The sequence below is a fragment of the Plecotus auritus genome, assembly GCF_963455305.1.
Source record: "Plecotus auritus genome assembly, chromosome: 12".
In the NCBI taxonomy this organism is placed as follows: Eukaryota; Metazoa; Chordata; class Mammalia; order Chiroptera; family Vespertilionidae; genus Plecotus; species Plecotus auritus.
Window position 1 is genome coordinate 8,331,553 of NC_137778.1, and position 27,549 is coordinate 8,359,101.

Sequence of the window (27,549 nt, forward strand, 5' to 3'; positions counted from 1 at the left end):
GCAAATTCCTTAATCCCAACGAGCCTCTGTTTCTTCATCTGTAAAATGGGGATACTATTACTCACCTGTTGTATCAAGTTGTGAGGCTACATTTAGCTGACACACATAAAACATCAGTGCAGTGCAACAGCGTGTATGAAAGTTGCCATTTGTAAACCATTGGTATTATTTTCCTCTTGTATACCAGATGTTTACATCTAAACATTTCAACATCAACCAATCTTGAAAATGATAGTTTTGCTTTCCTCAAGTGTCATTTATTAGAAAATACAAATCGAGAGAAAGTAGGAGATACAAGGACATCTGGAAAGTGGGTACAATACACAGGCCTCTTTAAATCAGGGCACAGAAGGTCAAAACAAAATGAGCTACAGGCCAAAAGCCAGTAACGCATCTATGGTCCGCTCATCTGGAGAAGTCCACTCCTGCTCCCCACTTCCCTAGCCCCTCCCCACAGCAGCCAGCTCGATCCTTGGCGTTTTTAATTTAAAAGTTTAAACTTCCTGCTGCCCTGTGGCTTCAATGAATGGAGCTTCTTTCTCCAGTTTCGGAATGAGTCACCAAAAGGGGGAATTTCTGATCCTTGGAGCTGGGGAGGAAGCTGAGGAGGGACAGACAGTTCACCAAGTATCCCCCATGAATTCCGCTCCCCAATCACAAGGCACGTCCAGCCAATTCTGGTTTAAAACATTCATATTAAACTCTAAGTCTCTCCCTCTTTTTTTCAAGGAAGATAACCCTTTAGGGTAAAGCGCAAGAGTGAATTTCAAATCCAAGTGGTAGGAAATGAGGAGCATCGAGAGAGGGGAGACCCAGCCCCTGCCCCCCAGCTCCAGGGCAGCAATCGGCGTCCAGGGCAGCCTCTGAGAGCAGAGAAAACCACTGGAAAAAACCAAAGTTTTGATGGGGCCCCCACAACCCTTTCCCTCAGATAGGGCATCCCTTTGGCTCCAGGCTAAATAGGTTTATGGCCCCACAGGGTGAGGGAAAGTCTTATAAAAACTGTGACAGAAGTGGAGTTTGAGAGAGAAGCAGCATGAAGGAGTGCTGGGTTACAGGCAAGGCCTCCCAGGACTACCCAGCAGGCAGCCACACTGGGGTCTGCAGCCCAGAGGCCCCTTCCCAGGACGCAGATGCCCTTGGGTGAGACAAAACCAAGGGCCGAGGCAGCACTTCACCCACAGAGAAAAGTGAAGGGAGAGAGCTTTGGGGAAGTGGCCCCAGCGTAGTCACAGGGGCCTGATGGCCCCCACAAGGGCAGAGCGTGGAGGGGTAGAAGACATGGTCAGGGCAAGACGTAGCCAAGTAGGGGAAGACCAGAGGGAAAACTCTCCCCAAAAGAGCACGGGTCCCTGAATACAGGTCCTTTGCGGAACCCCATAAGAAAGGCCCTTCCTTACACACACAGGGATCAATCACATCGCTCTCCTTTGGAGGCAAAATCAGAAAGGCCGGGCAGCACAGGCCTCAGTGGGGCACCCCCAGGCCTCCCTGCCCCTCCCCGGCTGCCCTTAGGGACAGGGCTCTAACCGAGGACCCACTGGGCCCCACCCCAAATGATTCCTGTAGAGAGAGAAACAACAACAAAAAACAAACAAACACCAAGTTAGGAGAAAGTCCAGTAAGAACCTTAGTCATATGAAAAGTCCCAGTGGGCTTCCTCTCTCTGACTTTGGGGGCATATGCAAGTCCCTTCTCACAAGGCTTCCTGTCCAGTTAGGACAACGTTACTATTTCATTTTTTAAAAATAAAAATAAAGATATCCACCCAGCCTCCCTAAAACGCTACTTCATCATACAGCCCACCCCACACCCCCCACCCCAAACCAGGCATTGCTCCCTTGACACAAGGTAAACTTAAAACTTTGCTGCAACCTCACAGCCTCCACGGAACTGCTCATCACAACCCACGCAAACTCCTTCTGCAGAGGAGGGGACGGCAGCGCCCCGCCTCCCGCCACAGAGGCCCCTTCCCCTGGCCGGCAGCGAGGCCCGCCAAGGGCCCTGCCTCTTCCCAAGGAAAGGACCGGTCACACAGGAGGAGTCCCCTCCCGCGGCTCCACCACCAGCCCGGGGCCCAGGCCGGGGCCCTGCTGGGCTCATGAGGCCTCGTGACTCCGAGATCCCAGCGCGAACCAGCCGGTTTTCTCCTGGGCCAGGTCCAGCTCCCGCAGGCGGATGTGCACCTCGCCGAGGAGAACGTTCTCCCAGAATCCTTGCTCGCTCAGCACACTCAGCTGGAGCTCCCGCTGCTGCAGGTCTCCCTTGGGGATCCCATCATACACCAGCTGCACACACACAGAGATGGAGACGAGGGGCGTGGTGAGAGAGGGAACATGGCAGAGGGAGATGCTTAAGTCTGTGGTCACTTGGTCCACTGAGGCTAACACCACTGCATCTCCTCAACCAGAGTCCAAGGGAATAGAAGGCACACCGAACCCAAGGGAAGCCTTCAAGAACTTTGTTCTTCGCTCAGAGTTCAAGCAGGCAAGGGGCTTTTTAATCAGAGCCACTGCTCAGTATCAGCAAAGGATCGGCCGGCTCCTTCTCTGTAGAGAGCGCCTGGGAACGCACGTGTGCATTTCTTTAATTATTGTTAGCTGAATCCAGTGGCGTTGGCAAAGCCACATCCTGGAAACATGCTTTGCCAAAAGGCAGGAGTGTTGTCAGCTTGACCTTCAGCCCAGGTGCCAGAGGGTGGATTTTGTTATTAAAATCCAGCCAAGTACCAGGAATGAATAGGACTCAGGCCCACCCAGGAATGCACATAATCTCCTTTGTCTTGACTTTTAGTAAAACTTCCTGTTTTTTGCTGTATAAAATAAACATGCTGTATTGGCTCGGGGTCACTGTCCCTGTCCCTGTTCCTGTCAGAGGACAGTGGTCCCACCCGGCCCCAGCTTTTTCCTTCTATCTCTGTGTCTGTCTCTTTCTTTCATTTTCTCAATCCCCAGCCACCCCTACTTAGGAACCGGACCGCTCTCTAGCTGCACTGGACGCAGAGAAGAGAGAAATATTTGCACTTCTCCCCACAGGACAGGGTCCAGGCCACACCCCAGCTGTGGGAGCCCAACCCTGAGGGTTGGAGAAGTTCCCTGTGAAGGGCAAGATAGGAAACCTGCCTTTCCAGGTCATCGCTCTGGTCTATGTCCCAACTACTCAACCCTGCCGCTGCAACAGGGGAGCAGCCACAGACAATACCTAAAGGGAGAGGTGTGGCCACCTGCCAACACAACCTCATTTACAAGCCCCTGCCCCCCCACCCCCCCCCCCCACCCCCGGCGCCCGCCTTCACCACACACCATTTCATTGTAGGTGGGGTTGCAGGTTTTCCGGGCCACTTTGGTTTTCTTCTTAGTGGTTTTCTGAGGGTCAGGAAGGAGATAAATCTTCACATAGGGGTCAGGGTCATTCCCGTCCTGGAGCAGTTGCTACAAAGAGAATGAAAACCAAAAAAAAGATGAAGATTCTTGCATCTGCCTCTTTATCACCAGTCCTGTGATCACACACTGATCCAGACTCTCAGCTCCCACACCTGGCTTCTTGCAATGCATAGTAATTTATTTGGCTGCTTCCCAGCTCACTCCATTCTGATAAAAATATCTACCATAGGCCCTGGCTGGTGTGGCTCAACGGGTCCTCCCAGGCACCGAAGGGTTGCTGGTTCGATTCCTGGTCAGGGCACATGCTTGGGTTGCAGCAGCCAATCTGTTTCACTCTCACATCAATGTTTCTCTCTCCCTCTCCCTCCCTCTCTTTCTAAAAATCAATCAAAAATCTTTTTTAAAAATCTACCATGGCCGAAACCGGTTTGGCTCGGTGGATAGAGCGTCGGCCTGCGGACTGAAAGGTCCCAGGTTCGATTCCGGTCAAGGGCACATACCTTGGTTGCGGGCACATCCCCAGTGGGAGATGTGCAGGAGGCAGCTGATCGATGTTTCTCTCTCATCGATGTTTCTAGCTCTCTATCCCTCTCCCTTCCTCTCTGTAAAAAATTAATAAAATATATTTAAAAAAAAAATCTACCATGGCTCTATCTGGTTTGGCTCAGCCTGCAAACTGAAGGGTCCCAGGTTCAATTCTGGTCAAGGGCACATGCCTGGGTTGCGGGCTCAATCCCCAGTAGGGGGCGTGCAGGAGGCAGCCAATCAATGATTCTCTCTCATCACTGATGTTTCTATCTCCCTCTCCCTTCCTCTCTGAAATCAATAAAAATATATTTTTAAAAATCTACCATGTTAGGTGTCCTACTAAAATATCTTTCGGATTTCCTATTATATCCAGTTTATACTTTTTATACAAATGCTCAGGGTGTGCCATACTTGGTCTGTTTTGCATGAACCATCATATCCCAGATATCTCCCTGCCTAGCCCAGTGTCTCTGTCCATTTTGTTATTTGATCCAAGCAGTCCCCTAAGAGGTGGAGAAATGAGTCAGATTAAGTTCCTTGCTCAGGGTCAACCAACTAGTGACTCACCCAGCCTGATCCTTTTAAATCTTTAGTTAGATCTTATGTTTGTGGACCCTGAGCAGAAAGATTGATTTGATGAAACCCAGAAGGAATTTTTCTGCTGAGATGGACTCCCCATTGTCACCCACATTTTAAGAGTAATAAGAGCCTAAAGGCCATTTGCTGACAGGGGCTTCTCGCTACTCTGTATGCCAGGAAGAACCTGAGCTGAACTCTCCACGGCCAGCACTATGCCCTACCTATTTACACCAGCTGAGTCAACTACTGTAAGGGAGATCCTGATTGAGTCTTTTGACCAATGTACTAAGTCCAATCAGAAGGGCTTCATAATAACCAAGCAGAACTGAATAAATGGGAAATCTCATTTGCATGAAATTGGCAACTTGGGCAGGAACTTTCTATATAAAAGATAGTCCCCACCCCTGCCGGTGTGGCTCAGTTGGTTGGGCTTTGTCCCGTGCACTGAAAGGTTGCTCCTTTGATTCCTGGTCAGGGTTTTGGGCTCAGTCCTGGGTAGGGGGCATGCAGGAGGCAGCCCAATGATGTTCCATTGATGGTTCTCTCTCTTTCCTTCCTCTCTATCTAAAAATCAATAAAAATCTTTAAAAAAAAAAGATAGCCTCCCTTTTCACGGTGAAGCAAAAAAAAGTTATTATTTTTAATTTTAGAGAGGGAGGAAGGAAGAGAGAAAAATATCAACTTGAGATAGACACATTAATGGGCTGCCTCCTGTACAAAATCCACAACCTAGTTATGTGTTCTGACCAGGAATCGAACCCACGACCTTCCTGTACATGGGATGATGCTCCAACCAACTGGGCCACACCGGCCAGGGCTTGGTGGAAGACAAGTTAGCTTGCTAAATGAACCTGTGTCTCCCTGGTGACACTTCCTTTTGCTCAAATGAATGCTTTTTCAGTCTTTGTTACTCTCTAAAGTTAATTTTGGTTTACATGCCTCTGCTCAAAACCCTCTCAAGTTTCCCATCTCACTCAAGGTAAAAGCCAGAGTCCTGACTATGCCCTCTAGTCAGCTGTGCTCTCCCCAATCTCTTCAGCCCCTTTCATCCCCTTTGCAGTTCCCCATGCACCTCAGGCAGGGTCCTGGCTTTTGGACTTAACTGGACTCTCTGTCGGAAACAGTCCTGTCAGGTATATATATGCATGCCCCCTCCTCACCTCCTTCCATCTCTGCTCAAATACCTCCTCATCAATGAGGGCTTCCCCAACCACTCCCCGCAAAACTGCCACTACCCTCATTCCACCCCCGTGTTACTTCTCTGCTCATTGCTCGCCAGAGCACTTGCCACATATTTGTCTGTCTGCCTCCTCCTACTGAAATGTTAAGTTTCCTTAGGGCAAGGATTTTGTTTTGTTTACCCTGTACCCAGGGTTCCTGTAGCAGTGCCTGATTCCTGGTTCGTAGTAAGCAACAGATGAACATTTGTTGTATGGATGAATGAATGAATGAATGAATGATGTTGTAAGAGCGAAACCCAGGTTTGTCTGATTCCGAAGTTCGAGTTTCATCTGCCACATACCAATGCACCAACCTACAAAAGTCCAGCGCAGTGCAAGTATTCAATAAAAGTTCCCTTTCCCCTCCACTCACAATGTTCTTAGAATCATACCAAAAATTTTAGTAATTATATTCTGCCTTGATTATGCTCCAAGGTGGTCATGTGGCTGCCTTATCTCTACAGTCAAGTAAAAAACCCCTTGGGCCTCTTATTATAATCACCATAATTACCATAATAATACCAAGCATTATGTTAAGTATTCTAGATGCATTATCTCATTTAATGCATTATCTCATTTAATAACAATGCTTTGAGGTAAAGACTAATATTATCTTCATTTTTAATGAGGCTCAGAGTACTTAGGCCACTTGCCAAATACCACAGATGGTAAGACGCTGTGTCTAGTATTGCTTGGTCATACTCTATGCCTAGCACACTAGCAGGTCCATTGGTGAGTACCCAGCAACCCTGAGGTTACTCTCAAGAAACAGGGGCAGAGCCCTGACCGGTTTGGCTCAGTGGATAGAGCATCGGCCTGTGGACTGAAAAGTCCCAGGTTCGATTCCAGCCAGGGGCATGTACCTGGGTTGCGGGCACATCCCCAGTGGGGAGTGTGCAGGAGGCAGCTGCTCGATGTTTCTCTCTCATCAATGTTTCTAACTCTCTATCCCTCTCCCTTCCTCTCTGTAAAAAAGCAATAAAATATATATTAAAAAAAAAAAAAAAAAAGAAAGAAACAGGGGCAGAGCAGGCCTGACCAATCAGAAAAGCACCAGGAGCAAGATAAAAAAATCAGATGAGGACGACGCATGCACTTACCAAGCCCCGGATATGCATCACCATGATGAAGAGTTTATTGTTTTTGTAGGAGATGGACAGCTTCACCTCCCCTCCCACCTTCTCGACTGGCTGGGCCCAAGAGCCCTCTGTAGGGACAAAGGACACAGAGAAAGGTCACGAGGCCAGCCATGTGCCCATCTGGTTCCAGGCAGATATCTCCATGTGAGGTTTCTCTGATCCCTGGGGGACTGCCAAGTGGCATCGGCAGACACGATTTAGAGTTGGGTTGGGATGGGTCTGTCCAATTTGTGTGATCACCCACTGAACATCCAGTCCCTGGGGAGCTGCCCAAAGGGCAAAGGACCCAGAGCTGAATGGGAAGCCAGATTTTCTAGCCAGTAAGCAAAGGAACCAAGACCAGGCAAGAAAAGAGAACTGGGGACAGGTGGGGCAGGAGAAGTACCCTTGGGAATGGTTCAGAGGGACCGGCGGAAATGTCCCAGAGAAAGCACTGTACCTGAGGACTTGGGGGCCAGGCTGGTGCCCGCAGCCTTCTCATCCCGGGGCAGAGGGTGGAAGAAGGTATATACCAAATCACACTGGAATGGAATCAGAAAACAGGGGTGTTTCTTCAATAAGACAAGGGCCCAATAAGAAAAGAAAAGGGACTGTTCCAGATGAAAAGAGACTTATTAAACATAACCACCAAGTATAACATGCAGTTCCTGCTTGGATCATGGTACGGTATAAACAGACAGACGGGAGCAGAGCAAGAACGATGAGCAGGCTGCAGAAGGTCACCAGGACGGAAAGGCCCAGGCGCCTAACAATGGACCATCAGTTGTAGGGTGAGACCTTCCTTGAGGGTGACCTTTCCTCCGCTAGCATATTGCTGGCCCTGCGGTTTGGACTCCCTCACCTTTCCTCCCTGGAGATAACATCTAGGCCTCAGTTGTCTTTCAGCTCCAGGCCCAGAAAAGCAACAAACCCAGCCATGCTGACGTGAGGACCAGTTTCGTTAGATAATGACCCCCTGCCCTGGTGCCGGCCAATCAGTGGAGACCACAACCCTGAAAGGACACACCTGGAAAACCACTGACAATTCTATGGAGGTCTTCCCCTGGGACCTCCCCTAAAATCTCCACCCTTAAACCCTTAGGACGGAAACTCAAAGGACACCTGCACAGTGTCAAGAACCCCAGACAAGAAAGTCACACTGTTGGGGAGAGTCCTATGGGTCCCCAGAAGCGCCTCAGGGGCTCTCCCTCCAGGGTGCCCGCCCTGCCTTCCCTCTCCTCCTTCCCCTCCTGGCCCCGGGCACCTGACCAGTAGCGTCCTCACTCCCAAGCTCCAGGGCCCTTCCTTTACCTCTGGAACTTGTTTGCCAAGCCCATTCCTTCTAGGAATTACTTTTTCTACCTCTGTAATTTACCCAATAAATGTTCTCTTGTCGTTTGGGTCTTGCTCTGAATTCTTTCCTAGCCAGAACCCACTTAGATCGCTCTAGAACATATAAGGTTTGTGTCATGCTACCTTGTAATTTGCTGCAAGTTTTACTGCTAGAACTGTTCACAAGCCTGGGATGTTTTTCAGGACCAGGAAGTGAACCAGCAGAAACCACCGAGAGGCTGGAGCAGACTGAGGACCTTCCCATGACCTCCTCTGAACTTTCCTCATTATAACTCTTAAGACCTCTACCCCGGGGCAGAGGTGCTCTGCCATATTTGAACATGCGATGCATGTACAACCTGGAATGTCCCCACCTAGGCATGCAAGGATGACGTCTGCCTTGATGTTTATGCATGATTTCCCCTAACGCTCTTGGATTAGATGCCTTGTTCCGGGACACTCTGCTCTGGGAACAACCTCCGTGGGTCCTTGCTTGCTGGCTCCCAACGACCTCCTTCTCATAAAATCATCTCCGAGTGGTTTTTGGCTGGCAACTACAGAGCTGCAGTCCAAGAACAGCCACACACTCCGCCTGCTCAAAAAACTTCTTTTCCTCGGGAACCCGTTCCTTCCTTGGGCGAGCATCTGACTGGTTGTGTGCGGGGCTGCATCATGTCATTGGTTACTGTGCCTGACCCTGAGGATGAGCCTCGACCTCGCCCCTCCTCCTCTGCAGAGCCAGGCAGACCAGAAGAGCCAGTGTCCTCCTGATTGCCTCTGGGCTCCGCACCTTCCGCAGTCTCCTCGCCTGAACAGTCAGGACCAGAGGCCACGCCACCCACCTCGGCCACCTCCGGGGTGGCGTGGATCAAATGCCAGATGTAGCCGTTCAGCTCCTCCCTCCGCCGCTCGGCCCCCGCCTCTCCCCTCGGGCGGCCAATCAGGAAGCGACTTGGGAAGCTAGGGCGGGGCGTGAGTAAAATGGGAAAACAGGCTTCTGTCACATTTCATTTGCATTTTCAGTCACCTGACCCACATTTCTTACCAGCCTCCCTTCCCATGTCTGTGCCCAAGGCACACCTGCACAGTGTCAAGAACCTCCCTCCCTGTCTCCCTCCCTCCCTCTCCCTCCATCTATAAAATCAATAAAACCAAACAAAAAAACATAGCCTCACATGAGAAGTTAAAAAAGGATTAGAAACCTTGAAATGTCTTCAGAATTAGTAAACCCCCTACCTTTAGACCCAGTTTGCTCGCCTTCCAGGAGGTGGACCCCGGCTTATTTTCAAGGCTGGAGAGTTTGGCCAGCCAGCAGGGGGAGCACTTGTTATCAAAACTCATTACCAAGATCTTGACTCAAGAGTTTCTAGCTCCTGCAGTCCTACTCATCCCCCATCCACTCTCCCTCCCCAGTGTCCCTCTGGCTGATGGTAAAAGGGATAGCTACCTGGGCAAGAGAGAAGAAGGGAAGAGCAGCCGCAGCTTATTGTGTAACTCCTGGAACTCCTCAAACGTCCGCTGGATGTAAGTGGCCTCATGGGAATTCTCTCGCATCACCTTTACCACATAAATCTGCAAAGGTTCAAGTCTTAGAGAACCCCTGCCACAGCCTCTGCACCCAAGGAAGGGGAAAGGTAAGGAGCTGAGGTGTGTGTGTGTGTGTGTGTGTGTGTGTGTGTGTGTGTGTATTGGGGGGATAACACTTTCCAGAAGGAAGAAGGCAAAAGTATCTCCAATGGAGATGAAGAGGATATGCCTATGTACATATGCAGGAACTTGAAAGCAAATATTTCCTGCACATGTTTCCCAAGACCCTTGTCTCAGAGGAAGTAACCATCCAATCCAGCTCCCTGATTCCAGGCCAGCCACTTGAGCAAGGGAGAGGGACATGGTCTGTGACTGCTCCCAGCCCAGGATGCACGGTGACTCCAGTGCCCACGGTGTGGATGTGAAGAAACAGAACCCAGTCAGCTGGGGATACTGGGGAGCAAGAGAGGATCGGACTGGAGAAGACGCTTACGTAGGTCTTATTGGGGTGGAAGACCTTCTCCTGGCGGCAGAGAAAGACATCGCTGAGGCGGCCAGAGCGCTGAAGAGTGTGCGTGCGGGGGGCAAAGGAAAGGGTCAACTGGTCGTCTGAGCCCGTGAACTTCATCTGAGCCAGGTTATGGATGAAAAAATTGAGCTTTGTGGCTACACTGCCCAAGCTGGACTCAATCAACCTGTTGGTGCAAGAAGGTAAGAAGAGGGTGTCACCATGGACCCACGTCCCCTCTGCCTGGACAGAGCTATCTCAGGGAATATCCCCTGACACTTGAGACTAACATTTGGCTCACATCAGTCATTTTCCCGGTGTGATATCCTCACAGAGCACATGACTGGCACATTCATGCAAACCCGGGGGTCTTATCTGCCCTTGCTGCCCTCCTAAGCCAAAGACAGTTAACCTAAGGTAGGAAGGAATTAGGGATTCCACCTGGGGTCACCATGTAGATATCTAAATATTGTTGTCAAACTGAATTTCAAGGTTCATTACCAAGCACTGCTCAATCTAGAGATTTCAGTTCAAAAGGAAAGGGTCTAAAAAGAAAGAAAGAAACAAATAAAAGGGAAGTGTAGAGAGCGCCTGGGAAGGCACATGAGCATTTCTTTAATTATTGTTAGCTGAATCCAGTGGCTTTGGCAAAACCACGTCCTGGAAACACGCTTTGCCAAAAGGCAGGAGTGTTGTCAGCTTGACCTTCAGCCCAGGTGCCAGGGGGTGGGTTTTCTTATTTAAATCCAGCCAAGTACCAGGAATGAATATGACTCAGGCCCACCCAGGAATGCACATAATCTCCTTTGTCTTGACCTTTAGTAAAACTTCCTGGTTTTTGCTGTATAAAATAAACATGCTGTATTAGCTCGGGGTCACTGTCCCTGTCCCTGTCCCTGTCCCTGTCAGAGGACAGTGGTCCCACCCGGCCCCAGCTTTTTCCTTCCATCTCTGTGTCTGTCTCTTTCATTCATTTTCTCAATCCCCAGCCGCCCCTACTCAGGAACCGGACCGCTCTCTAGCCACGCTGGACAGAGAAAAGAGAGAAATATCCACAGGAGAGGTTCTGTGTTACACCAATAGAAAAAGTGTAGTTTGCAAAGTTCCAAAAAAAAGAGTGCATAATTAGCCTGGCTGGTGTGGGTCAGTGGTTGAGCATTGACCTATGAACTAGGAGGTCAAGATTCGATTCCCAGTCAGGGCATATGCCTGGGTTTCGAGCTCGATCCCCCTGGGGCGTGCAGGAGGCAGCCAGTCAATTATTCTCATCACTGATGTTTCTATCTCTCCTTTTCCCTCTTTGAAATCAATAAAAAAAATTTTTTTTAAAAGAGTCCATAATTAAATGAAAATATTATCTACACAGATAAAACTGTAGACATTTGTACATAGATACTTCCCTGCTTTCATATATAGTGTGCTTAAAAACATTGTCAAATAGGGGAAAATAAAACCATGAAATTCATGTTTTGATAAGAGAGAAGGAAGGTTTTGATCCAGAGGGCTAAAAATTCATACTTGCCCTGTAAACAAATTCTTTGACCAAGACCTGGTGAGAGTGCAAGTACAAGCAGATTGCAATACCTCTATAAACAGAGGTCAGCCCTAACCGGTTTGGCTCAGTGGACAGAGCATCGGCCTGCGGACTGAAAGGTCCCAGGTTCAATTCCGAGGTCAAGGGCATGTACCTTGGTTGCAGGCACATCCCCAGTAGGAGGTGTGCAGGAGGCAGCTCATCGATGTTTCTCTCTCATCGATGTTTCTACCTCTCTATCCCTCTCCCTTCCTCTCTGTAAAAAAATCAATAAAATATATTTTTAAAAATAATAAAAATAAACAAACAGAGGTCAGCACCAAAGTGCAGACGGGCAATAGTCTGAGAGATGTGAAGTAATTTACCTAAGTCAGAGGCAAAGCTGGGACAGCACACCCACGTTGTCCACGAGGCTCTGCCACCTGAGCTAAGCCTTTCCCACTTCCCCAGCCCCGCTCCTCCCAGGCAGGCAGCCTGGAAATTACTCACTCAGTGTGGGCAGCACCTTTGTATGCAGGGCATTACCTAGTAAAGTAGGTAGTGGCATTGGCCTCTGTGTCCTGAGGCCTCAGGGCATCATACACATACTTGAGGTCCTCCAGGTCTGAGAGCTCAGGTATCCCACAGGACAACATCTAGAAGGAGAGGAAAGGAGGAGAGAGGGTGCCTCTATCAACCAGGAAGTCTTGCTTCTTCCAGACCAAAAGGCAAGCCTTTCCATAGCGAGGCTCTTCTTCTCTCCCTTCGAGGCGGGTCCTAGAGGGTGTGGACAGAGGCTGCGGATAGTGGCTGGAGGGCCACAAGAATGGATGGGCTGCCCTGGCCGGGTAACTCGGTTGGTTAGAAAGCTGTCCTATACTCCAGGGTGTAGGTCTGCTCCGCGGTCAGGGCACATACAAAATCAACCAATGAATGCATAAATGGGTGGAACAACCAATGGATGTTTCTCTCTCTCTCAAATCAATAAATTTTTAAAAATATGTTAAAAAAAAAAAAAAAAAAAAGATTGGCCCTGACCGGTTTGGCTCAGTGGATAGAGCGTCGGCCTGCGTACTGAAGGGTCCCAGGTTCGATTCCGGTCAAGGGCATGTACCTTGGTTGCAGGCATATCCCCAGTAGGGAGTGTGCAGGAGGCAGCTGATCAATGTTTCTCTCTCATCGATGTTTCTAACTCTCTACCCCTCTCCCTTCCTCTCTGTAAGAAATAAAAAAAAAAAAAAAAAGATCGGACTGGCTGGAGCAGGAAGTCAGACACCTGCACAGACACCATTGTCCAGTGTGGTCTGGGCCCTCCCTGCCTGTATCCAGAGCTCAGAGAAGTAGATCTCCAAGAATCCTTTGAAGCAAGAGAGGGTAGTCTTAAGGAGAGTGCCAGAGGATAAGAAGGAGGGGTCAGGAAGGGATGGAGCTCCTCACCAGGCCCAGAAGGTTGAGGAAGAGGTGGGTGTGCTTTCGAATGAAGTTGTAGGCTTGGCAGCAAAGGTCAACAAAATCATGGAAGCGGCTGGAAGGCTTGTCACCCCCGTTGATGACATACGCCATATCCGAGGTGAAGACAAAGGGGGCACGGTCCCTGGGCCAAGGGGAACATACAGGTAGAAGGTCAACATGGAGGAGGAAGCCCACCTTGGGGGCTACAGTGGGGATGGTTCCCCTCCCCACACATCACCTATGCAAACCTGGGTAGATGGGGCTTGCTCTGTTTTCTTTTTCTACCTTAATCCTAAAACGTCCCCGAGACATCCTTCATGGGTTTCTTGTCGGCGAGCTAGCAGGATTTCTTCCTGAATATCTAATTGTGTTCCCTTTGCTGCAGTTTGGGCTCAATTCCCTTTGCTCAGTCCTCAACAGGGAGAGAACAGCTGGTCCCCGCATTCTGCAAGGCCCTGACCTCTTTCTCAGTCTTCTCTCCTCCAAAGCTGCTCAGTCCAAAGACCGTCCCCGCCACTGCCCTGCTCTGCAGTGCAGCTCCTTCCATCATGGGCTTATGTCCTGGCTCAGAACCATTTCTGCTGACCCCCTACATCCCCTGCACACACAGCCCTGTTTTCAGGACACCACTTAGGACCACTTACCTCTTGATGTTACCAAACATCTGGGCGTGGCCCAGGAAGCGGCCAAAATCTATGTGGAACATGTGGCCAGTCGTCTTCAGCATGATGTTGTCATTGTGTCGGTCACAGATGCCCAAGACGTACGTGGCCACGCAGCAGCCGGCACAGGAATAGATGAAGTTCTCCACGGCCTGGGAGGAGGGAAGGGAGAGGGAGGGGAGGATATCAAGCTGTCTTGGAAGGGATCCAGGGGCACAGCAAGATTGAACCCGCATTTGCCCAACTAACTCTTGTTCTACAAAGAACTGAACCCTTTGGAGGGCACAGAAGAACTGAACAGGATCCAGGATTAGGGGAGATACAGGCAGGTTCTCAAAAGTTGGCCCCCTCCTCCATCATTCAATCTGCCATGGGAACGCGATGAAGGTTTCCCAGTTGAATACCAGGAGGTTTTCTGTCAGCTTACCCATCATCTGACCCACACCTAGGCATCTAGATATATCAGTCAACCACGAAATTTCCTTCCCTCTTCTCTGAGCATGTGCAAGTCTCATGGTAACAGAACAATGTGCCAGAGTCGGGCACACCCCACCCCAGCCTCGTCTGCCATTCCTAGTCCTACCTTCTCGTACTCGTCCTCCCCAGGGTTGTGCTTCTGCAGCCAGTCGGCCAGAGGACGGTCCTTGAAGGAGCCGGTCACCCCGTGCTCCACCTGGATCTTGCGCAGGGTCTCAGCATTAGGGATCATCTCCACCATCCCTGTCGGGGAGGCACTGGGTCACTCTCCAGAGCAGAGAGAAGGGACTCTCGGGAGAGAACTATGAGCGCTTTGCCAGCTGCGTCTCTGTAAGTTACACTGTAGGGTATTTGGACCAAGTCTGATAATAAAGGGAGCATATCAAGGCAGAAAGGACGCCATTCTCAGGTCTCACATTCCACATTGTGACTCTGGTCTCTCCAATTCTTAGCGGCTGCTCCTTTTTGCTTTTAATTTTTACTCTGGAAATTTTCAAATATATATACGAATAAAGAAATGGATCATGTACTCACACAGAACCACTACCCAGTTTCAAAAATTATCAACAGCCCTAACCAGTTTGGCTCAGTGGATAGAGCATTGGCCTGCGGACTGAAGGGTCCTGGGTTTGATTCCGGTCAAGGGCACATGCCCAGGTTGCAGGCTCGATTCCCCAGTGGGGGATGTGCAGGAGGCAGCCAATCAATGATTCTCTCTCATCATTGATGTTTCTATTTCTCTTTCCCTTTCCCTTCCTCTTTAAAATCAATAAAAAAATATATTTAAAAAGAAGAATATCTATAAAAAAATTATTGCCCTAGCCGGTTTGGTTCAGTGGATAGTGCATCGGCCTGCAGACTGAAGGGTCCCAGGTTTGATTCCGGCCAAGGGCACATGCCTGGGTTGCGGGCTCAATCCCCAGTTGCGGGCATGCAGGAGGCAGCCCATCAATGATTCTCTCTCATCATTGATGTTTCTATCTCTCTCTCCTTCTCCCTTCCTCTCTGAAATCAATAAAGAAATATATATTTTTAAAAAATAAAACTTACTCTAATGTAAATTAAAAATAAAATTTGAAAAAAAATTATCAACACTTTGCTAATCTTGTTTAATCTATTTCACTCATTCAACACTGCTGCTTCCACCCCCTGGCTGGAGTATTTTTTTTTTTTTAATATTTTTATTGATCTTTACAGAAAGGAAGGAAGAGGGGGAGAGAAAGAGAAACATCTATGTGAGAATGGACCATTGATCAGCTGCCTCCTGCCACTCGCTAACTGGGGATCAAGCCCACAACCCAGGCATGTGCCCTGACCCCTGACCTGGAATCAAACCAGTAACCTTTGGGTGAATGGGATGATGCCCAACCAACTGAGCCACACTGGTCAGGGCATGGCCAGAGTATTTTAAAGCAAATCCCAGACATGTCATTTCACTCTTAAATTTTTATTTTATTTTATTGATTTCAGAGAGGAAGGGAGAGGGAGAGGGAGAGGGAGAGACAGAGAGAAACATCAATGATGAGAGAGAATCATTGATCGGCTGCCTCCTGCACGCCCCCTACTGGCGATTGAGCCCGCAACCCAGGCAATGTGCCCTTGACCGGAATCGAACCTGGGACCCTTCAGTCTACCGGCCAACGCTCTATACACCGAGCCAAACTGGCTAGGGCAGCCGTGGGCAAACTACGCCGTTCGGCTGTTCTATCCGGCCCGCGGAGCCGAAAGAGCGGAGGGTTCTCTTGCTCTCCCCTCCGCTCCTTTACTTTGAATTTATATTAGTTCACATAAACACTCCATCCATGCTTTTGTTCCGGCCCTCCGGTCCAGTTTAAGAACCCATTGTGGCCCTCGAGTCAAAAAGTTTGCCCACCCCTGGGCTAGGGCCACTCTTAAATGTTTAAAGTACAACTAACAAAGATAGAACCACCATGCCATTATCTCATCCAAAAAGCAACATCATTCTTTAATCTCATTTCATCTGACCTCGCCTAACCCAATCCTAACCCAATCCATATCCATATTTCCCACTTGTCTCAAAATCTCTTTTCTCAGTTGGTTTGGCTGAATCAGGATCCAGAGTCTATAGAGTACGTCTGTTGCTCTGTTTGTTTTGTAAGTCTCTATGCCCCGCCTTCCTTTTGATGCCACTCCACAGCTTCTGATGAAATCATCTTGCCCGCTCCATGTTTCCTGAGGAGCACGCAGTTGGTGTCGGGAATAGGAAAAAGGACAGTAAGCAAAGGGCACCCCTCACCCTACCCTCCACCTGTTCACAGCCCCGCCCACTGCCAACTGACCTCTCCCCCTTCCAGTGGAGAAGCAGCGGAAAATCACCATGCGCATGTCCAGCCCCTCCTGGACCCAGATCTTGTTCATGATGCGGATCATCTGCAGGGTGAGCATGTCCTGACGAAGGTCATCCCCACACTGGAGGAGGGAGAGAGTGAGGACCAGAACCACCTCCACCGCCTCCCGTCGTTCCCAGGTCTCCCAGGAGGATCCAGCCACGTGGCAGGGAGGGCCTGCCCCTTCTCCACCTCTGACCTGCCCACTCAGCTCATACCAGTCAAACCACCAGAGATGGGCATGTGGTGTGCCGGCTCTTCCCCAACCCCACAGTCCCATCGAACTGAAGTCAGGTTCCCCTCCTTCACGCAGCCCTCCTGACCATCAAGCCTTTGTAAAACTTGAATGTTTATACCTTGGATTCAGAACTTACACACAAACATTCTATCTACCTACCTACCTACCTACCTACCTACCTATCTATATATATATGGGAAAAAGTAGGTTTATAGTTGTTTGTATGGAAAATAGAATAATTAATAAATAATAATACAAGAATAAACTGTTTTGTGTACTCACAACTGTAAGCCTACTTTTGCCCACCCCTACGTGTATGTATGTATGTCTGTATATATCTTATATAATAAAAGGCTAATAATGCAAATCGACCAAACGGCGGAATGACCAGTTGCTATGATGTGCACTGACCACCAGGGGGCGGATGCTCAACGCAGGAGCTGCCCCCTGGTAGTCAGTGCACTCCCACAGGGGGAGCACCGCTCAGCCAGAAGCCGGGCTCACGGCTGGTGAGTGCAGCGGTGGTGGCGGGAGCCTCGCCTGCTTCCGCAGCAGCACTAAGGATGTCTGACTGACGGCTTAGGCCTGCTCCCTGTGGGGCTCCTGGACTGCGAGAGGGTACAGGTCAGGCTGAAGGACCCCCCCCACCACCAAGTGCACAAATTTCATGCACCAGGCCTCTAGTATGTGTGTGTGTGTGTGTGTGTGTGTGTGTGTGTGTGTTACCAAATCATATATTTACATTTCATCTCCTCCACTAGATTACATGTCTTGAAACTATCATTCACTTCTCCAAAGCATGGGTGTATCAGTTAGAGGGCCTTATGGTTCAACTAGTCCAACCGGCACCGAACATATTAATCTCTTTTCCATATCACTGCCACATAGCCATTCATGCTTAACTACCCCCAGGGACAAGCAGATCACTGCCTTCTCCATCCAGTGTTGGGGTCACTGCCTCCTAGAGAGGGCTTCTGAATACTGAGCTGTCGCTTGTCTCCCAACATGTCCCACCCCCTGGGGCCATGCAGAATCAGTCTATTTCCCTTTCACCTGATGGTCTTTTATATATTAAAATTACAGCATGGGGGGGGGGAGTGGGGTGGAAGAGGTTAATGGGGGGAAAAAGGAGGACCTATCTAATATTTTTAATAATAAATTTAAAAATTAAATAAGACCAATTTAAAAAATAACTAAGTAAAATAAAATTATAGCATGGAGTATCAGAAAGAGAACTGGCCTGAGGCGGCTTCTGCCACCCGTGGGCTCCCTCCTCCCGTCCCCTCTACCACCTCCATCCCACCAGGCCGGAGGGAAAGTCCTTACCTTGAAGATGACTCTGATGTTCTCCCCCAGCGGATCCACATTCTGGAAGGAGAGCTTGAGGGGGACAGCATTGGAGTTGAAGTAGGAACAGTCCTGCCACGGTAGAGGGTAGTGATGAGGTCAGGGTGGTCCACACCCAGGAAGGAAAACGGCCTGTCTACTTGGGTCCAGCTGCTTCCGGTCCACCTGCTCATGGTTTCTTCCCGATTTCCTCAGTATCCCCATTCCTTCCTTCCTGACTGCCCAAACCTATTCAGTTTGTTCTGAGCTCAGCTCGAGCCCCTGATCTCTCATCCCTTTAGTTCATTCTGCACACAACTTTCTAGTGTGACTTCTGGTAAGTTATGTGTCCCCTCTGTACCTCAGTTTACTGCTCTGTGAAACAGGCTCCCAACAGGAGCGACTTCATGAGAGTCGTGAGGATGAAGTGTGATGACCAGCCTGAAGCACTCGGAGCAGTACCAGGAGCAGAGAACGTTCATAAATAACAGATGACAGCTTCCCCAGCCGGTTTCAACCCAACATCACGGGACACTTATCCAGCCCCCACCCCGATCCTCCACCCGGCACAGCTGTTGGGCAAAAGTCCCTATGCATTAGGGTTGGGGAGAGACCCCAAATATGCCTTTCTTCCTCACTTTTCTCAATGACCAGGTCTACAAGGACCTCACCTCCACTGAGCCCTCTCCACTCCGAGAGCCCCAAACCCACTGGTCACTCACCCTGGGCACAATGCCCTTAACCAGCAGACTGGGGCTGAGGGGCAGGCGGCAGGAGCCATTGAGGGCAAAGAACTGTTTCACCTCTTCCAGACCCGTGCGGAGGATCCCCTGAGAGGGACAGGAGGAGGCAAAGGAGGAGGGGTAAGGGAAGGGGCCCATAAGCTCCACTCAGAACCAAGCCTCTCCCCAGGGCAGGCACCCAGCAGAAACTGGTATGAAACAGCCCCCTGAGAAACAGGGACAACCTCGGGGAGACCACGGAGAAGGAAGACCACCCTCCCATACCCAGCCTGGGAAGCGGCTGCGTGATGACAGAGCAGCTCACAGCAGGCCCCAGTGCACTGAGAGGCCAGGCTGCGGGTCAAGGGGGAGGGGCTGCTCAGACTGTTGCCAGAGAAGCTAACAATTTGGCCCAGCCCATGTATCTCAGTGGTTGAGCACAGACCTATGAATCGGGAGGTCATGGTTCAATTCCCGGTCGGGGCGCCCAGGTTGCATGCAGGAGGCAGCTGATAGATAATTCTCTCATCATTGATATTTCTATCTCTCTCCCTCTCCCTTCTTCTCTGAAATCAATAAAATATATGTATATATATAAAGAAAAGCTAACAATTTGGACTTTATAATCTCTCCATTTTCTAATGTTAGCAGCAGGCACGCAGCTGGCCTAATACAGCCCATTTGTGCAAACAGATAAAGGTGTCCTCTCTGAGTGGCAGCAGCCTTGAGCCGTGGCTCGCAGCCCAGTGAACAAAGTCTGACTGGATCCCAGCCCGCACCTGCCCCCTCTGCCTGGGTGCTCTTGTGCAGCGAACAACTTACACACCTGTGCTTAGCCTTTAAGGCAAAACATTCGATAAAAATTGCGATACTGTGCAGGCCAAACAAAACATATGCATGGGCTTTATCCAGCTCGTGACTGTCAGTGTGTGACCTGTACCTTAGGGAGAGTCACATCCTTCATCCCCTAAATCAGAGATCAGGTGCCATCCTGCTGGTTAGGATGCCTGAGAAGCTCACGACTGGCTGCAGAAGCCCAGGACCGGAAATGGTAGAAGCAGCCTCGCCCCACTCACCTGCCGTGCAGATGGCGTGGCCTCCCGGACCTGCTGGGCCAGCTTGGCCAGGGTGTTGACGAGCCAGCACTGGCGGTTAAACTCCTCCCTCAGCCCCTTGCCGCAGCAGCACAACAAGGCTGCCAGCAGGTACTGGTAACGGATGCTGAACTGGGAGTCCTTGAGGCCGTCCTTCAGCAACCTGCAGGCAAAGGAGTGGGGGTCAGGCCACTCAAAGGATCACAGGCAAAGCGGGGGAGTCAGCCCCCACTCCAGTTCTGGAAAACCCACCCCAAACCTGGGAGGGAAAATAGCTCTATATGCACAGAGGCGTCACTGTAGCCCAGCCTAGGCCCACTCGGCCTTTAAGTAGAGCTCACGGTCCCTCACATCTGTTTCTCCTTTCTTTAAAAAAAAAAAAAAAAATAGCCAAAACCGGTTTGGCTCAGTGGATAGAGCGTCGGCCTGCGGACTGAGAGGTCCCGGGTTTGATTCCGGTCAAGGGCATGTAACTTGGTTGCGGGCACATCCCCAGTAGGAGGTGTGCAGGAGGCAGCTGATCGATGTTTCTGACTATCTATCCTTCTTCCTTCCTCTCTGTAAAAAATCAATAAAATATATTTAAAAAAAAATAAAAATATATATATTTTTATTGATTTCAGAGAGGAAAGGAGAGGGAGAGAGAATCATTGATTGGCTGCCTCCTGTACATCCCACACTGGGGATTGAACCCAAAACCTGGGCATGTGCCCTGACCAGGAATCAAACCGTGACCTCCTGGTTCATGGGTCAACAATCAACCATTTAAGCCACACCGGCCGGGCTGCTTCTGCTTTTTTTTTTTTGCCGTGTGTGGGTGGGAGAAGGGCCAGGGAAGGTCCTCACTGTGCTACACGGCCGTGGACCGAGACCCCCTGAGCATAAGGGGCCCAAAGCAACACGCAGGAACCCAGGAGGCTCGGCTAACACCCTGCGCCTGGGAGTGGAACATCCGCGGAAAGGACCCGCGGCTCTGCCCCTCTTGCAGGCGGTTTTACCAGAAGAAGTAGTGAGTCACTCTCAAGTCAGAGACGGCCCGTTTCAGGAGGAAGCGCACCAAGGGGCTGTCCAGGTAGCACTCGTACTTCAGGGCCTGTTTGGGAGGGAGGATGAGGCTACAGGGACTGCCTGTCACCTACACCGACCACCATCTCCACCTGGTCCTGAGGGGCAGCATGCAGACCACATGGGGACTGGGGGGTGGGACCCCAGAACTGGAGGGCAGGCATTCCACCCACCTGCACAAGCTGGGGCAGGTAGTCGAGCAGCTCGGCATCCGACAGCGAGCCGATCCACTGCACCGCCATGCGCCGCACCTCCTGGTCCGGGAAGCTGTGAAACAGAGCCCAGCGCCTCACCACCAAGCCACAGGCTCCGAGGCACTGCAGCGGGCCGGCACCTTTACATGTGAGCTTCAGAGGCGAGGGCAGAGACAAGGCAATGTCCCCCTGACTCCACCAAAGCCCTTAAAAGAATCCTCAGCGCCTTCCCTGGATAGAAACCTCAAGAATGGCCCTGCCCCCGGTCAGAGCCAGACTCAAGGCCACGGATGAACAGGAGGGATGTCATGTTCCTTCCTGGTATGACTTAAAGAAAACAGGCACAGTCCTCAGTCCCACTCCCAGGGACCTTTTCCTGACTCCACTGTGCCAGAAATCCCCATCATCAAAGAGCCCTCGTGAGGGTTAAAGCATTACTGTGTCTTTTTAAAAAATGTATTTTCATTGGTTTCAGAGCGGAAGGGAGAGGGAGAGAGAGGTAGAAACATCAATGATGAGAGAGAATCATTGATTGGCTGCCTCATGCCCCCGCACTGGGAATCGAACCTGCAACCCTGGCATGTGCCCTGACGGGGAATCAAACTGTGACCTCCTGGTTCATAGGCCAATGCTCAACCACTGAGCCATGCCGGCCGAGAACTACTGTGTCTTGGTACCATCTGTTAGTGTGGATCTTCCAGGTGAATGACAGACAGACATGGAATTTCACATGAGCCTGTACACCTTGGCAGAATTAGTTTAGCAGAGCAAAGCCTTTGCCTCAAAAAGTCCTGAAGGCAAGACAGGATGGAGCGATTTCCGAAAAGGTGAGAAAGAAGCCAAGATGACTGGGTATGCTCTGAGAGAGGCAGTCCAGCGGTCTGAGACTGGGAACCTTGTGGCCCCAGAGAACCCTTCAGAGGGAAGAGGGAAGAGGGGACTGTTAAAGTGGAACTAAATGTGAAGGTCTCGGCTGCACAGGTGTGTGCATTTGACCAAACTCAGCAACTGTGCAGGTGAGGCTGGGGCATTCCCTTATGTGTAAATTCTGCCTCAAAAGAAATACACAAACATTGAGCTGGTCAGTGATATTCATGCTAAGGGATTTAGGAGGGTGTATGATGCCTGCAATTTACATAAAAATGTAAAAATTAAGATGGACTGATGGATGGATGGATATACATACAATATAGCAGATAGAAAAATGCTAGTGGTTAGAATCCAGGTGGTGGGTAGATGGATGTTCACTGTAAAATGTTCATTTTTTTTATATGTTTGAGAAATGTTCTTACCATACATTGGGAGGAAATGAGGCAAAGACAAAGCGGAAAAGGAGAATGGGGAAGCCCTGAATTTCAGCCCCACGTTCCCACTTTCTCCAGGGCCGGCTCAGGGCAGTGGGGCCAGTGCCACGCCCTGGCTTTACCAGGGTGGTGGGTTTACAACTCACGTGGCATGTAGGAGCCCCAGGGCATCCTGGTGGTTCATGTGGGTCCACTGCTTCAGGAGGGCATAGATGTCGGGCAGGCAAGCCCACTCCCAGCTGGGGGCGCTGGCCAGCACCAGGGGAAGTGAGCTCACCTCCGAGTGGCAATAATATCGCTTCTCCCACAGGCGCTTCTTGTCAGCATCAGCGAGCCTGGGGGTGCGGGTAGCAGGGGGAGGTGAGAGAGAACAGTCAGCTGAGGGTAGGGTCCTTGCTCTCCGAGGGAATGCTACACACTCTCCAACTCTGTGCCACCCCAACTCTGCGGCCCAGGACAGTCACCCGAGGGGCTTTGTAAAACCCTCATGCCTGGGCCACAGCACCTACCAATGAACTCTGAATGTCTGGGGAAGTGACACTGGTATTTTTAAACGATGCCTAGGTGACTGCAATGTGTAAGGGAACCAGGGCCCAAATCTCCTCTTTGCTGCTGACTCTGGACATCTCAGACCTGAGGCTGCATGCAGGGCCAAAGGCAGGGAATGTGAACGTGCTCCTCCTCCTAAGGATGCCCCGTAGGGCACCACTCCCAAGTAGAGCCGCCAGAGGGCGGTGGTCCCCACATGGCAGGGTTTGGCAGCTCAGAGGCATCCTGGGGCTTTCTGGGGCCAGCTGGAGGTTTTATGGGACCTACAGCTAATTAGGATTTGCCTGAGATCAGGTGTCTAATGGGAGAAGGGAGCTGAGGGACTAAGGAAGCCAGGGGCCCAGCAGAGGAGTGGGGGAGGGGAGGTCTGCAGCCACTCCGCTACTCTGGCTGCACCAGGGGCGGGCGGGGGGCGGGGGGACAGGAAGGAGAGAGATGATCTGGTCTCTGTCTGCTTCCCCTCCTACAACATGCACAGGGCAGTGCAGGAGCCGGAGAGGTGCAGGGAGGGCAGGCATCCCACCAGCTCCTCTGGGTCCTAACTCCTCCACCCCCTTCTCTGATCCTGGTGAGAGAAGTGGCCCAAGGATGAGCTCAGCTCAGACCCGCTTCCCCCTGAGAGCTGCCAGTTGCCTTGACACCTGATCCTTTTTGGAAAGTGACAGGGCCAGACGGTGGGTATAGCAGGGACAGGAGGTGGGGGCAGGGGCACAGTCACAGTACGCAGTAGACAGCTTAACTGCAGTGTGGGGCAGAGCTCTGGTCCTCGTGGCAAGCTGAGTCCGGGCCACCTTCCCAGCGTGGGGATGGGCGTTTCTACGTTCCTGACCCTGACCCTGATCGCTCCACTTTGCCTAGAGTCAAAAAGGCCTGGGGCTGCCCTCAGCAGAGCCCTCTCCCCACCACTTCCTGCCCAGGTGGTAATGACCACCCTATCCCACCTCTACTCCCAAAGCAGGACAAGGACGTGGAGATGGGAGGCGAGAGGTCAGACAGGATGTGACAGACGTGGGGGGGCCTGTGCCACTGTGGGGGTGCCCTGGGCCTTACCAGTACAGGGACTCCTTCTGCATGATGTTTTTAAGCGCGCGTTGGTCTTCCTCCCGAAGGCTGCCAAACTCATAGCAGGGGCTGAACTTGTCTCCAGAGGGGCTGGTGAACTTGATGTCAAAGGCCGAGGTGGGGAAGTCGATCTACGGGGTGGCAGCAGAGAAGCAAGGAGAGAAGAGGCAGGTGAGACGGGGTGCCTCCTCGGGTCTCCAGCTCCTCTCTCTCACACACCGGTGTCCTGCCTCCCTCCCTCTCTCGCTCACCCTCAGGTTCTTTGTTTATAAAATAACCCTGTTCAACGCGGTGCTCTCTCAAGTCCCTTTCAGCAAAATAAAAGAAGGAAATGAAGAAAGAAATATAAATGGGCAGGTGAGGAAAGGCTGGGCTGGGCTGCATCTAAGTGAGGGACCAGCCTCAGGCCAGAACTCAGAAGTGTCACCAGGATGAGCCACTAGGAGCCTCGAAGCTGAGGTTGGGAGGGCACTGCCGCCTGACAGCAATCAGACACATCGGAGGGGAGGGCCCGACCCATTCTTAAGCCTGGGATCCTGGGATCCTGGGTCCCTGCTCTATGCGGCCAGATGAGTGTCCTCCTAAATGGATGCTAGAGCTGAGTGAGTCAGTTCTCAATAGAGTTCTATGTTCCCTCATTCAGCAAATGTTTACTGAACTCTGCTATGTGCCAGGCATTGTCCTATGCCCTGGGCATGGAGGAGTAAATAAGACAGACAAAAACGCCTGCCTCCTGAAGCTTCCATTCCTTACCCGTCTATCTCGTTCATGCCCACTTTGATATCTCATGACCCCAGAGGGGGAGCCGGAAACTAGTAACCAGACCTGGGTCCTGACCAGCTCTTCCTGTCCCCATGAGTTTGTGGGCTTCCCTCAGGCCCCAAGAGGGGACAGCTAAGGTTTTATCAGACTTAGGGTTCAATACAAGAGACTCCAAGGAGTTGAGCGTGGGTGGGAGGGTCTCAGACCCTGCCTTCAGGCGTTAACCTCCAGGAGATGGGACCTAGATTCCATAGAACTCACTGTCCCACCCCGAGCCTAACCACATCCATCCAGTTGCTCAGCCACATCACCATCCCATGCCCAAAGTTTCAGCGCTTTCTCCTCCATCCCCGCCCAAACTCAAGGGAGAACTTGGAGCTGACTCTGGTGTGGTGCTGATGGGTGGGGCCAGCTCTCACCTGCAGGATGACGCTGTCGGGCTGGTGGAAATTAGGTGTGCTCCAACGGGCACTGGAGTTTTCCTGTGTTGCTGGCCATAAGCCCAGAAGCTTCCGGCCACAGGTCAGGACACTGAGGAGGATGGAAGCGGGGATGAGCCAACAAACCCAGTGGCTAAGGACATGGTTCTCCTCCCGCTCTCCCTTCCAAAGATCGGCCTTTTCGGCTTGAAGCCACTACCCAAATCCTCTCTCATTCTCCCCGAGACCTCAGCCTTTTCTTCTTCCAAGTCCCAGGAGAGTGCCCCCTCCCAGGAGGCCTTTCTGAGCTAACCACACCCTGGTATGGGTGACCTGGGGGCAGGGATGCCTTCCTGGGGGAGAGCCCTGAACTAGATGACCTTTAAGGTCCTTCAAGGACAAGGCATGTGAGCCAAGCATGCATTTCCATGCCCCTCCCCAACAGTCCTGTGCCACCAGGCCCGCCCAGTAGCTGGTCACTCGTCCTGTGCCTCAGTCCCTCCCACCGGGACTAGGACCCTCTGGACTCTGCCCGTGAGCCCCTCATGGCCAACACCCCTGACAGGCAATGGCCCCCTCTCTACTCCCATCCTTCCCTCCCAAGGCCAGGAAGCCACTCCCTGGGGCTCACATACTGCCTGAAGTTGAAGAGAGGGGTAGTGACCCAGCCCAGGGCCTCAGGCACCCGCCGCTGCTTCACGGCCTCGGAGGAGCTCCCGGGTGGGGGGGTGGGCAGAGCGTAGAGCGTGGCGCACAGCAGCGTCTCCCGGGGCAGCCGGTTCACCTGCACTGGGAAGCAGATCCTAGGAGAACAGGAAGCGACATGAGGAGGTGCTGCCGGGGCTTCTAGGGACAGGCAGCCCAGGAAGTCCCGTGAGGCTGAGAACTCGGCCTCCCTCTCAGGACATGGGGCATGGGGAGGGGAGGCCTTGTGTCCCGGGGTTAGGAGGAGGGGATGGGGAGAAGGTGACAGGTGGAGGACTGTGGGGGAACCTCCCGGCAGGAGCAGGACAGTCCCGACTGGAGGCTAACCTGCACTGGGTGCTCCCAGGAGCACATACGGTGTCTCTGCAGCCTCTCAGAAAGGTGAGGCAAGCGTCCCCTAATTTGGGGGCCCCCACGGTGACCAGACAAAACTCGCTTGGCCAGAGCCATCTGAGTCCAGATGACTACGTGTCCCGCACTGTAAGCCACACGCCTTCCTGTGTGAGCATTTCTGCAGAGGACCGCCTGGAAGCTGCTCCTGGGACAGTCCTTTTCCATTTAACAAGCCCAGCCTTCCCCACGCCTAGCTGTGAGAGCAACCTGCCCGCGGTCCACCCTCCCCCACAGTCCTCCACCTGTCACCTGTCGTCTTCTCCTGTCCCCTTCTCCTGGCCCCGTCCCCTTCTCCTGGCCCCGTCCCCTTCTCCTGGCCCCGTCCCCTTCTCCTGGCCCCGTCCCCTTCTCCTCGCCCCGTCCCCTTCTCCTCGCCCCGTCGTCCCCTTCTCCTCGCCCCGTCCCCTTCTCCTCGCCCCGATCCCTTCTCCTGGCCCAGTCCCCTTCTCCTGGCCCAGTCCCCTTCTCCTGGCCCCGACCCCTTCTCCTCGCCCCGTCCCCTTCTCCTCGCCCCGTCCCCTTCTCCTCGCCCCATCCCCTTCTCCTGACCCTGGAACACAAGATGGTTTGTTCTCCTCCCCAAGCATTTTCAAAGCCAAAGGGATAAAGAGAAGGGGCTTCTCAGAGTGGGGGTGGGGGGGGTGTGCAGGCAAAAGAGCTGAGACAGGCAAGCCCTCGCCACCACCGCCCAGGCCCAGATGTTCTCTCCCAGGCCCCTCGGCCTGAATCACCGGCCACTCCCTTGGAGTCCAGGATAAGGAGCAGGGTGGGGTGAGGGAGAGCTGTGGAAAGACAGGGAGGGCCTTTACGTTACCTTTCTGGAAAGCTGTCCCTGGGCCAAAGCCCACACTGTCACGCCCTTCTGGCTGGCCCAGGGCCCATCGGCTTCTACGCCAGAGGGCACAGAGGCAGAGCGGCCACCCCCACGGTCAGCAGTTTCCCGATAAAGCGGCCTCCCTCCACACTGCCCCTCAGTCCCCCAGGGGACTCTCCTCTCCACCCAAGTGAGGCGCTCCCTCCCTCCCACCAGAGACTGGCGGAGCCCCGCTCTGTCCCAGCTGTCTGGTGG

The 27,549-nt window shown here is 51.9% G+C and overlaps 1 protein-coding gene across 2 annotated transcripts in view; it reads right to left on the reverse strand.

The window, feature by feature from the left end:
- Positions 1-244: 244 nt before the first annotated feature.
- The window catches only part of PIK3C2B (phosphatidylinositol-4-phosphate 3-kinase catalytic subunit type 2 beta), a 74,669-nt gene continuing 47,364 nt past the window's right edge, over positions 245-27,549 (reverse strand). For both annotated transcript variants that reach the window (XM_080649361.1, XM_080649360.1), the window contains 21 exons: positions 26,018-26,185; positions 25,383-25,494; positions 24,190-24,332; positions 22,737-22,925; positions 21,266-21,359; positions 21,026-21,120; positions 20,010-20,190; positions 18,934-19,041; positions 18,212-18,304; positions 16,600-16,729; positions 14,406-14,542; positions 13,805-13,974; positions 13,146-13,302; positions 12,255-12,364; positions 10,181-10,382; positions 9,608-9,732; positions 9,003-9,120; positions 7,289-7,370; positions 6,811-6,917; positions 3,303-3,431; positions 245-2,288 (listed from right to left, as the gene is read on the reverse strand). In XM_080649361.1, the coding sequence (XP_080505487.1) occupies positions 2,100-2,288; positions 3,303-3,431; positions 6,811-6,917; positions 7,289-7,370; positions 9,003-9,120; positions 9,608-9,732; positions 10,181-10,382; positions 12,255-12,364; positions 13,146-13,302; positions 13,805-13,974; positions 14,406-14,542; positions 16,600-16,729; positions 18,212-18,304; positions 18,934-19,041; positions 20,010-20,190; positions 21,026-21,120; positions 21,266-21,359; positions 22,737-22,925; positions 24,190-24,332; positions 25,383-25,494; positions 26,018-26,185 (2,839 nt within the window). In that variant the 3' untranslated portion in view covers positions 245-2,099. The remainder of the gene's footprint in view (positions 2,289-3,302; positions 3,432-6,810; positions 6,918-7,288; positions 7,371-9,002; positions 9,121-9,607; positions 9,733-10,180; positions 10,383-12,254; positions 12,365-13,145; positions 13,303-13,804; positions 13,975-14,405; positions 14,543-16,599; positions 16,730-18,211; positions 18,305-18,933; positions 19,042-20,009; positions 20,191-21,025; positions 21,121-21,265; positions 21,360-22,736; positions 22,926-24,189; positions 24,333-25,382; positions 25,495-26,017; positions 26,186-27,549) is intronic.